At 40.3% G+C, this 12888-nt stretch overlaps 1 protein-coding gene across 1 annotated transcript in view; it reads left to right on the forward strand.

Moving 5' to 3' along the window:
- Window positions 1-735: 735 nt before the first annotated feature.
- cyth2.S (cytohesin 2 S homeolog) overlaps window positions 736-12888 on the forward strand; it is a 28901-nt gene continuing 16748 nt past the window's right edge. The window contains exons 1-2 of the mRNA XM_018238369.2: window positions 736-968; window positions 12321-12403. Of these exons, the coding sequence (XP_018093858.1) occupies window positions 950-968; window positions 12321-12403 (102 nt within the window). The 5' untranslated portion in view covers window positions 736-949. The remainder of the gene's footprint in view (window positions 969-12320; window positions 12404-12888) is intronic.

Here is a 12888-nt window from a genome sequence, read left to right on the forward strand (position 1 = left end):
GAATAATTAGAAGAAAGGTAAGCCTCTGGCGTGGAGCTTGAACTGAAGTGACTGGTGTATGGAAACTGACAGAGCAGACATGATGGAGAGGGGAGCGATGAAAAGAAAGAACTGGAGACTGGACAAATAAAACTAGGAACTGGAACACAATAAAAGTGCACAGGTGTGCTGGAGATCTGCAGTGTTCTGATATAAACTGGACTGGATCCCTGAAAGTACATTTATTTTAATATATTTCATTCTACATTCTGCTTTCATTTTCTTGTCAAATTCTCTCCCTTCTCTGCACCTTCTTTTCCATTCTTTTCAGCACCACTTCTCTTTTCTTTCCTCCTGTTTAGCATTCTTCTATCAACAACACCCCTCTCTGCTTCCTTATTGGCACCTTCATTTTATTCTGCGGTGCCTCTGTCTCCTCTGCACCTTCTTGTCCCACAGAGCAACATTATCTGACGTGTCTGCCTCGAAAACATGGATCTGTATTGGGTTTATTTAATGTTTACATTTTTTTATTTGGACTTAAGGTATGGTGATCCAAATTAAAGAAAGATCTGAAGACTCCTGGTCCCAAGCATTCTAGATAACAAATGCCCTACCTGTATGCTTCTACAGTATATATTTCACTTGCAAGCTATTTGGCCTATAGCCATGGCATGTGTTAATACATGTCTGTAGGTTGTCTCATTCTGTAGCTGTGTGCACGCTCTTCTCTGTGGTTTGTGTCTGTGAGTGTGTCAGGAAAAGGGTGTGACAATTTTGCTGTCTCTCACCCTCCCTTCCGGGAACTGGTAGATTAACTCACATCACCCTGTGCTCACCTATTGCAGGGCTATGCTCCTGGGATTGTAACAAAAATAACAAATTCAGCTATATTTACCACAGCAAAGACCGGCTTCTTAAGCCCTCACAATAAGCACTTCAGCACCTGCCAAGCCGAGAGACAAGCGCCATGGTGTTGGTTACAGACGGTGAGTGGCAGCAGAGTGATAATGAAATTATGTCAGATTGGCCACGGAAAATCTTGTGAATATATATATATTTTATATGAGGTAAATACGCTGGTGAGTAGGAGATAGAGAAGAGATAGGCAGGGAGTTGGGGGCAGGGAGGATGCAGCAGCTGTCAGTCCCTTGGCTAAGTTCGTCTCAGCTGCCAGACAGGGGAAGTTGGGGAGGGGGGCACAGCTATCGAACCAGACAGTTACTGAGCTGCTTATTCACTCATAGTATTATTTAGAAAAATATTTTTTTTTCCCTCAGTTGCTGAGTGTCTCAGAGTGTCACTGTGCATTAGTGTACGAGCTGTGAGGGGAGTTAAAGGGGGAGGTGCTGACTGTGCATGTGCCCTGCTGGAATTTAAGACCTGTGTCTGTGTGTGTGTGTCTGTGTGTCTGTGTGAGGGGGTGGGGGTTGTTTTGCTAAACACTCAGTTATACACTCAGTTAATTGTCTGCTTACCTGCATTCCACTTGCACTTCTCTCTGGCAGCCAGTCATACACATTTGCCCTGAAAGAAAGCTTGATATTTTTGTTCTTATGTTGGTAGAGCATTGGACCATAATGATGCCTATATACCAAAGATAGGGTAGGCACTCAAAAAGATTATTTTGGTCACCAAAAAAGTGCAGGTATGGGACCTTTTTTCCAGAATTCTCGGGACCTGGGGTCCCGATATCTTTCTGTAATTTGGATCTTCATATCTTAAAGGAACAGTTCAGTGTGAAAATAAAAACTGGGTAAATAGATAGGCTGTGCAAAATAAAAAATGTTTCTAATATAGTTAGTTAGCCAAAAATGTAATATATAAAGGCTGGAGTGAACAGATGTCAAATAAAACAGCCAGACTCCAACTTCCTGTTTTTCAGTTCTATAACTCTGAGTTAGTCAGCGACTTGAAGGGGGGCCACATGGTACATTTCTGTTCAGTGAGTTTGTAATTGATCCTCAGCATTCAGCTCAGATTCAAAAGCAACAGATATGACCCATGTGCCCCCCCCCCAAGTCTCTGATTGGTTACTGTCTGGTAACCAGGGTAACTAGTCAGTGTAAACCAAGAGAGCTGAAAAGCAGTAAGTAGTGTTCTGACTGACATGTTATACATCAAATCACTCCAGCCTTTACAAATTACATTTTTGGCTAACTAACTATATCAGAAACATTTTTTATTTTGCACAGCCTATCTATTTACCCAGTTTTTATTTTTACACTGAACAATTCCTTTAAGTCTACTAGAAAATCATGTAAACATTAAATAAACCCATTAGGCTGGTTCTGCTTCCAATAAGGATTCATTATATCTTAGTGTGGGTCAAGTACAAAGGTACTGTTTTATTTTTACAGATCAAAAAAGCATCCAGTTCTCAGCCTCAAAACTATAGGCCAGTTAGTCTGACGTCAGTGGTAGGAAAGCTTTTCGAAGGGTTAATAAAGGATAAGATACTGGACTTCATAGCAAATCATAATACTATGAGTTTGTGCCAGCATGGTTTTATGCGTAATAGATCTTGCCAGACTAACTTAATTTCTTTTTGTGAGAATGTAAGTAGAGACCTCGATTCTGGGATGGCAGTGGATGTGATTTACTTTGCTAAAGCATTTGATACAGTGCCACACAAAAGGTTACTGGTTAAATTAAGGAATGTTGGCCTGGAACATGGTATTTGTACCTGGATAGAGAACTGGCTAAAAGATAGACTACAAAGAGTGGTGGTAAATGGAACATTTTCTAATTGGACCAGTGTTTTTAGTGGAGTACTGCAGGGCTCTGTACTAGGTCCCTTGCTTTTCAACTTGTTTATTAATGACCTGGAGCCGGGCATTGAAAGTACTGTTTCTATTTTTGCAGATGATTAAATTGTGCAGAACTATAGGTTCCATGCAGGATGCTGCCACATTGCAGAGTGATTTGTCTAAACTGGAAAACTGGGCAGCAAACTGGAAAATGAGGTTCAATGTTGATAAATGCAAGGTTATGCACTTTGGCAAAAATAATATAAATGCAAGTTATACACTAAATGGCAGTGTGTTGGGAGTTTCCTTAAATGAGAAGGATCTAGGGGTCTTTGTAGATAACACGTTGTCTAAGTCTGGGCAGTGTGATTCTGTGTCTACTAAAGCAAATAAAGTTCTGTCTTGCATAAAAAAGGGCATTAACTCAAGGGATGAAAACATAATTATGCCTCTTTATAGGTCCCTGGTAAGGCCTCATCTGGAGTATGCAGTGCAGTTTTGGACTCCAGTCCTTAAGAGGGATATAAATGAGCTGGAGAGAGTGCAGAGACTAAGTGCAACTAAATTGATTAGAGGGACGGAAGACTTAAATTATGAGGGTAGACTGTCAAGGTTGGGGTTGTTTTCTCTGGAAAAAAGGCGCTTGCGAGGGGACATGATTACACTTTACAAGTACATTAGAGGATATTATAGACAAATGGCAGGGGACCTTTTTACCCATAAAGTGGATCACCGTACCAGAGGCCACCCCTTTAGACTAGAAGAAAAGAACTTTCATTTGAAGCAACGTAGGGGGTTCTTCACAGTCAGGACAGTGAGGTTGTGGAATACACTGCCGGGTGATGTTGTGATGGCTGATTCAGTTATTGCCTTTAAGAATGGCTTGGATGATTTTTTGGACAGACATAATATCAAAGGCTATTGTGATACTAAGCTCTATAGTTAGTATAGGTATGGGTATATAGAATTTAATTAAAAGTAGGAAGGGGTGTGTGTATGAATGCTGGGTTTTCATTTGGAGGGGTTGAACTTGATGGACTTTGTCTTTTTTCAACCCAATTTAACTATGTAACTATGTAAAAGGAAATCATTTTACATGTTTTTTTTTAATTATTTTGATAAAGTTTTGATAAGTCTGTGGGAGATGGGACTTTTCATTATTCGGAGCTTTCTGGATAACAGATGTCATAGCTGTATATTAAAAGCAAAAATCTTTATTAACACAACATTCACCTTACGCGTTTCGCCACTTTAACTTTGTTATAAGCTTGGGGCAAGTTAGGGGGAGATTTGGGGTAAGGACTTATTTACTGCCTCAGGGTGAATGCTACCCCAATGTTTTTATATATCTGTAACATTGTTATAACCTAAGGGGTCCCAGCCTGATGACCAGTTAGGGGGAGATTTGGGTGTTTGTTTGCGCCCTGATTGACCCTGGAACTATAGCAGGGTCACTGCTACCCCAATATTTCTATATATCTATAACCTTGTTATTAGTTAAGGGGCCCAACCTAAAGACCAGTTCTGCTGAGATTTGGGATGAGTGCTTATTACCCTGGGTAGGGTGACTGTCAACCCAATATTTCTATATATATATGCGTATCTTGACAGCGCTATATAAATAAATGATGATGATGATATATATCTCTGTAACCTTGCTGTGAGCTTAGGGTCATTTAAGGTGACATGAAATGGAAATAACGTTTAATAATTTTGTTTATTTGGAAAAAATTGAGTCTTTGGGAGATGACCTTTCTGTAATTCAGAGCTTTCTGAATAATGGGTTTTGGGATAACGGATTCCAAAACTATATCTGTAACCTTATGATGACTAAGGGGGGCAGTCTAAAGGACAAATTTAAGAGGAGTGCTTATTTGTTGAACTGGGTATCCCAGGAACTATAGCAGGCAGCGGCGATCCTTGCCTCTTCGCCGCCTGAGGCGGCCTTCCTTTGCCGCCCCCACCCCTCATCACGGCGCTCACCTTTTCAGTGATGGAGGGGGTCAGGCGGTGCACGTCGCTAGTGTGCTCTCTGCACTAGAAGAGCTGAATTTCCAAGTTGAAACCCGTAAAATTCGGCTCTTAGTTACCAGGAGTGGCATTGATGTTCCATGCAAGGTAAATTAAGTTGCCTGAACCAGATTTTTACTTTTTAAAGTTGAGCTCATTAACAAGTGTAGGACTGCAAAATAGAGATGCATCTGCATTTGGAAAGCTGCTGGAAAAACCTCAACTGGGGGACCTTGCACAGTATTGAATTAAAAAAACGGTGCCTATAATATACTAGTAATAGCATATTTGGAAGAACTGCATTATAAGTAGGAATCAGCATGGCTTTATGAAGGACAAATCATCAAATGTAATAACTTTTTATGATCACGTAAGTAGGGAGTTATATAGTAGGGTTGCAGTACATGTGATCTACTGGGTTTTGCAAAAGCTTTTAATGCAGAGCTGCATAAATGTGTGCTTTCTAAGCTAATATATGTTGGTCTTGGTAATGTTGTATATGGACAAGGAATGGGCCAAAGGATCATGAACAGAAGGTTGTCAAATTTATATTCTCTACTTGGAGTAAGGTTCTTATTGGGGTCCTGTATTGGGCCCACTTCTATTCAATTTGTTCATTAAAGCAGACGAAAAGCTACGGAGGCATTTTATGGCCAATAAATTAGCTGCAATAGTGCAAGCCATAATGCTATATTTATTCTGTAGAATGTTTTACCATGCCTGAGTAAAAAGCTCTAGAAGCACTCTGTTTGTTTAGGATAGCAGCTGCAGTATTAGCTTGGTGTGACATCACTTCCTGCATTAGTCTCTCCCTGCTCACTTATAGCTCTGGGCTCAGATTACAGCAGAGAAGGGGGGTTGGGAGGAGCAAACTGAGCATGCTCTTGCCTGGGGCAAGAAGGTTTAAGCTGAAGGCAGGAAGTCTGATACAGAAGCCCATGTGTACACAATAGAAGGAAACAAATGCAGTGTTTTATTTGACAGGGGACTCGAAGCATCACCACTTTGAGGGTTTACTAGTATATTTAGGTGGACCTTTCTGATAAGGCTTACTTAGTTTTAACTTTTACTTCTCCTCTAAATCAAATCTAAAATCTATGCAGCCCAATTAATTCCATCCAGGATGTGGCAAAGGGGGATCTGGGCAAAGTGGCAGATGAGATTCAGTGTTGATATATGTGAAGTTATGTGTTTGTGATTTTAAAATATACAAGCCACTTATACCCTTAATGGGACTATATTAGGCAAACCCTTGGCGAAGAAGGGCCTGCAGGTTAGAGGTAGGAAACAATGCCAGTCAATAAGGTATAAGGGACAATAAGATTTTATCCTGTATTAAAAGAGGCATTGATTGTGTCGGGTGCCATTTTTTTCCCCTTTTCAACATGGTTCCATTCAATGTTTAGGCCCATTCAATGTTTAGGCCCTATCTACTTTATTTAGTCACGCACTGGACCTCTAAATTTAGACTCCTCTGACGTAAGCAATGCGTGGCCCTACACGTGTGCATGAGTAATGACATTACACACATCTGACGCCTTTAAAGCTTGATTCCTTTCCTGCTTTTCTTATCATGCTGGATTCATGTTGCCTTGCAAGTAGAACCCTCATTGCCCACTGTCTTGGCCTGACTGTGTGTCAGTTATTAAACTCTCTTATAGACAGCCCAGCAGAGAATGTTAATACTTCATAAAGAAATGTACAATAATAATAATATGCACATGTCTAGTAGCCTGATTGCATGTGTGTGTGCCCAGTGGTTGCACAAGACAGGGCCACACACAGACACTGAAACTGGAGTCTCTAGCTAAAGCTGTTGCATGATAGTGTAGCTGTTGTTTCTTAGAAAAAGGGTTTGGCTCGAAAAGTATCCTCCACCCCCCCAAAGACATAACGCCATATCCTTGCTCATTGCTTGCCTCTGCCACTATTTGCTTATCATTTAATACAGCTACATTCACTGCAGTAGTCTTTTTAATATATTGGAAGATGTATTGGAAGATAAACATAGCTCAGTGTCCTGCACAAATATCTAGTTTCTAGGGCCCAAAAACCAAGCCTGTTTTAATAAATAACAACATGCCAATGGCTTATCAGGACACTGGAGCCCATTTAAGTGAATAATCTTCTAGACTCCTCCTTTCAATCACCTGGAAGAGCTCCATCTTTCTAGGTGGATTGTGACACTTTTTTTTCATCCTTGAGCTACAGAATTAGTTGTCCATTCAAGCCTTTGAGGACATTATCCCCTACTAAACGCCAAGGAATAGTTAATAAAATCATTGCTCAAATATGACTAAACCAAATGTTGCTGGATTCATATGTTTGCTTGCATCGAAACAGAAGTTTGGGTAAAAGGTCATGATTCCGCAGGCCAGTGATACCAAACACAAGGCCAAAGTAATGCTGGAGTGGCTCAGAAACAAAAGGTGAATGTCCTACAATGGCCAGTCTTAATAGAGATCAATGCAGGATCTATTCAGTAAATTGGAAAAAAAGGTCTGAATACAGTTGCAAAGCACTGTATAACACATGGGGTGGCCACTTTTATACAGAACCAGTGACAACCCCAGCAACACAGAAGGGTTGCTTCCATACCTCCCAACTGTCCCGTTTTCTGTGGGACAGTCCCGATTTTGACAGCTTGGCCCACAGTCCCAGATTCTTATTAAAATATCATCTCATGCACTGACGCTTGAAAAAGATACAAGGTTTCTGAAACTCAATTAAAAAAGGAGGCTTTTTGGCAGAGCCCAGAACACAGAGTCGCTGCACGCTACATAACATTGTACATTGTAACAGTTTAAGATAAGCAAAGAAAGAAATGTGACTCATAGATTAAAGGGCAATTTTACCTTCATTAGCAAAACTGTTATGACACATAAAACTTGGCCCTAAAACTCTTAGAAATGTGTTCAAACTTTCATAACCTGCTAAGTTTTGTACAATAGATTTGGTAATTAGTGTGTGTGCGGCCATACAATGGCGGTGGTCACAAGTTTGCCGTGCTATATGCGCGCCTGATGTTTTTGTCTCTCTTTAGATTTTTCAAATGTAACAGGTATCCAGTTAATGCATACTTGCAGGAACTGAACCAAAAATCTGAAATCATCAGGCACTATATCTACTCATTACATAGCCATAGCTATTAGGAAACAATGCAACACCAGCTTTTAGTAATAAAGAGCTGTGTCTCTAATTATGGTCCCAGTTAGAGTCCTGCATGGGTCCATTTTTTGGAACCCGTACCTGCAGCCTGAAATCCGCAACCCGGACCCGCAACCCGCATTCTTACCCGCTTGGACCCGCTACCTGACCCGACCCGCAAGTACCTTATCCGCAACCCGGACCTGCGATCCGCTGACCATCAAGAATCAGGAAGTGCTGTCATTGTAAACCAGAAGTGACATCATTGGAAGTAGGGTGATCAGAAAAAAAAGCGTAAAAATCACTATTGAGAAGACCCGCGGCCCGACCCGCGACCCGCAAACCTGCAGAACCGCCGACCTGCGTCTGTACCCGCACCCGGAACTTTTAGCCGCAGGGTACCCGACCAGCTGCAGGACTCTAGCCCCAGTAGCTTCCCATCATTTTTCTGCTGATTCCCTGCACATGCTCTGTGCTACTGTTACTTACTGAACTTTGAAATCAAATTACAATATACTGTATATATGTATTTACTATAAATGTCACAATATAAGGCTGATTAGTAAATAATTCAGATTATTGGCTATCATCTCATTAACCTGCACAATTAGTATCAGAATTTAATGATCCACCCTGTAGCATCAGCTTATATGGCAGGCAAACCTCACTTACTGCTTGATTATTTGGGACGACATCTAAGCTTAGCTACTCAACAGTTGCTCAAAGCATGTTCGTGTCGCAGACACTGCAAGATGGAAAACTTCTGTGGCATCTTTGAAGGCCTGAATCATAAATACTTAAGAGATGCTGAACCTTTTGCCTGGTTCAATAAGTTTAATATATTAAATATGGCATTTCTAGTCATATTCATTTTTAGGGGTTAGTTCTCCTTTAAGTGACAAGCGTGTGTAGCCTTATCTTGGCCCAGAATGCTTTTCTAGCTTAGCTCTTGCATGGCTCTTGGATAGTCTCTTGCAATGTTACATTGGAGGAAAACAATGATATTATTGATTGATTAGTGGTACGCATGTAGTACATGGTAATCAGTGAGGTATATGGGTTGTAGCAATATTTAAATACAGAGCTAAACACTGGCACCACTGTGGAGATGACTTGACAGGCTTAAGACACACCGTTATGGAATACCAGCTAGTGGTCCAGCTCACCTCACCAGTGGAGGTGAGTTAGCAGAATTCCTCCCTACTTAGCAGATGGAGGTCAAAGAAGAAGACACCAGGGGTTCTAACCACTGTATTAAATAGGTCATAGAACCCTGGGCCAATATGGGAAAAATTAACTCACACAGCTATCTCGGATACAGATACCGCGACTTGGGAGAATTCAGCACAAAATTCAGCTCCAAGTTGCCATTCGAATTTATCCCAAAAGTGTCCAGCTGGTCAAAATCAGGGCTCTCCAAAGAATGTATTTCCTATGCTTCAGAGCATTGATCTTTGCAGTGATCCTCCAACAGATGCACATGGTGATGTTAGGCTCATGTGTGGCCCTCTCACTCCATAAAAACTCAACTGTGTATATATTTTTGTCAATATGGGTCGGTGATGATGGAGGATGCATGCAAGGGTTGAAGTTGATGGCCAGTTGTCTGGTTTACAACCTAAAATAATTTTGTATATTTGTATATATTTGTATTACAAATGGATATCAGGTCCACTACTTCATCATCATACTTCATCATTTATTTATATAGTGCCGACAAGATAAGCAGTGCTTTACCTTAGTTATAACAAACAGGGAATAAATGGTGGATAACAAACAAGAGTTTACAGAGTACAATAGGATTAGAGGGCCCTACAAATTAGAGTTTACAAACTAAAGGTTAGGGTACAATTGAGACATTATGATTTTAGAAACAATTTTAAAATATATGATACAGCATGATTGATTAATTAAGATACATTGAATAAGCTTCTTTAAACAGGTGGGTCTTTAAGGAATGTTTGAAAGTTTGGAAAGAAGGAGAAAGTCTGACAGCTCAAGGCAGAAAGTTCCAGAGAAAAGCAGAAGCCCGAGTGAAGTTTTGTAGATGAGAATGGGCAGAAGTGATAAGAGGAGAAGCGAGGCGAAGGTCAAAAGCAGAGTGAAGTTTGTGTGTATTTGGAGATCAGAGATGAAATATAAGGAGTCTAGCAGCCAATACAACAGATTGGCGTTGTAAAAGCGACTTGTTGGAATACCTGCGAGGAGTAGATTGCAGTAATCAAGATGATTACGTGTACATACTTGTCCAGTGACAGGTGGGAGAGGAAGAATTTACTGGGCAGAAACAGTGGTAGTGAGGCACGTGCCATTTGTAGTAGAGAAGTTTTGCAAACGTTTGTTTTAATTAACATTTTGAGATGTTTTTGCTTGCAAATGATTGAGCCGCCTTCCCTTCACAAAGAAAAAGTTATAACTCTCTGACACATGGTTCCAGCTGAAATATATTCTTTTGATCGCAACAGAATTTAAAGTTCTTAGGGCCTGAACCACACGGGCGACCATTTTGCCCATGGTGACTCGGTTCCAGCCCCTAGTACTGGGGGGTAAGTGGGAAAAAACTCAGGGCAATTGATGCACCATAAGCCAGCACTATGTACCCAGTTTGGCATTTGATCAATGAGTTGTTATTCTAGACAACCTTTCCTGTGATGGTTTCACATCTGACACACTTATATGGTGACAGAATATCTGCTGATATAGGGGAACTATACGGGTATTTCTAGAGAAATTCCACAAATCGTATAAACAGAAGTTTATAGAAAGTTGAAATATTTTATAAAAGGGAAATATGTACGAAATAAAGAGTGATTCTAAAAGTGTAACGTTTTGAAGGGTTAACATTGGTCAATACATTTTTGGGAGGAATGGAGACTTGTCCTGGGCCCACTAGTACTATAAACCAGTCCTCTAATAAACTGAATGTATTTTGGGAAGAATAACTTTTTGAAACTTGTAATTCTTGGAATTATAGTATAGTCTATATTGATATGAGTTTGAATTGAAAGGGCTCTTCTGTTTTGGATTATGGAGTTAGTGAAGCAAGAATAGAATGTTTGTGTAAGGCATAACTGGGCTAGATACCAGTGGGACTATTCCCAGCTGTCCTTGAGGGATACAACATTTACGTAGAAAATTAGGTGCTAGCTGTTTTTAATAAGGAACTGTAGATGTATTAAAAAATGTTGAGTTAAAAATTAACAGTTAAATAGGTACTTCCTTTGTGCCATGCACACATGCCACCATGTGTGCATGGCACACCAAGGGAGTCTGCCATCAGTTTACCAGCACAGTCCAAGGGATTTCTCCCTCTAACCCTGAATCCTACACACTTGAGTCCCTGCAGTCCGGTGGATGTAACCAGTGGCATAACTAGTTGTTACTGGGTACCACAGCAAATTTATTTTAGGGCCCCCAAAATATCCAGAGGTTGTCAAGTTTTACCAATATAGATTGAAATTGCTCATTAAGTAGGGCCTTGTGGGGCCCCCTATACCTCCTGGGCCCCCATGCAGCCCCATGGACTGTTTCATCTACAGTTATGTCCCTGGATGTAACCTGGGGAAATACCTTACACGAGTTACAGTCCTTGGTGGAGCACAAAACTTATCTTAGGGCTCAATATTCTGCCTCAAACTCCCCACCATGACCACGTGGCACCCTGCACCATTTGTAGTCCCAAGAGACAGAACCTTGTCATTCTGCCCTTTTATAGACTAGGGGACAGGAACTTCCCATACTACCACTGAGCCTTTTGGCACTATGATTAAAGCAATACACATGTAGCCACTGTTTTGTGGTTGACCTGTATTTAAAAGAGAAAATGCAAAAGATAAAAACTGGCACACTCAAGCAAAGCAAAAAAGGAGTTTATTTGACATTTCGGTCCTAAACCAGGACCTTCACCAGGCACAGCCAGGAACAGCCAGCAACCTGTGTTTGCTGTTCCTGAGGAAGGTTTAGGACCAAAATACCACATAAACGTTCCTTTTTTACTTAATATACAAACCCTGAGTGTGCCGTTTTTACCTTTTGCTAAACACATTCGTCACTTGGCATATATATATATATATATATATATATATATATATATATATATACATATATATATTTCTAAAACCTAATTTGTAAAATCTTCCTTGTAAACACAGGATGATAAAAATGCAGACATGGTATAAGGCTGCAGTATAAAATTCAGCAGCAATAACCAATGAGAATCATTATAAGCGTCATGTTAACATAAAAAAGTAGAGTACAAGTTAGCAATAGAATTAATGAGTGTTTTCTTGACATTATCCAAACCTGCTCAGGCTAAAGTTAGAGTTAGATATTTATTTCTACCAAAAACATTACTGTTGTTGTGGTATAGTCTTACATATATACATCTGTCTGAATGTGCTTTGTGTTTAAGCTTTTTATTTGTTCTCTCTCCAGCTTCCAATGACCTCACTCCAGAGGAACAGCAAGAATTGGAGAACATTCAGCGCAGAAAGCAGGAATTGCTTGCTGACATCCAGGTGATTGATCTCCTTAGTGTGCCGGACTCTTATCACATTTGTACTGTAGAACTTGCTGCATGCTTTTGTAATTGTGTATATGGTAAGACAGAAAGCTAGCTTCCAGAATTCATTTACCTGTGGTAGAGCAGATTTATCATGGGCAACTTATCTTTTCATGATCTATCAGCCTTAATATCCACTCCAGCCTCCTAATAAAAAAGGCTACAGCTTAGGTACGGAAGGATTTGATTAAACAAAACTCCTGTTTTCCTGTGCAAGTACAATGTATAAAGTTAAATTTTTGACACAATTTGCCTGTTTTTTTTTACCTACAATGCAGAATTTCCCCCCATAATTCCAGTATAATTACAGATGAGAGGGGTAGTTTTGTCTAATGCATCAAAACATGCAGTTCTTCTTATGAATGGCTTGGATATGTGCACTGACTGCTTCTATTTTTGCATGACTGCAACTGCTGTTGTTGAGAATTGAGCCCAATGATC

The sequence above is a fragment of the Xenopus laevis genome, chromosome 9_10S (genome assembly GCF_017654675.1).
Source record: "Xenopus laevis strain J_2021 chromosome 9_10S, Xenopus_laevis_v10.1, whole genome shotgun sequence".
NCBI lineage: Eukaryota > Metazoa > Chordata > Amphibia > Anura > Pipidae > Xenopus > Xenopus laevis.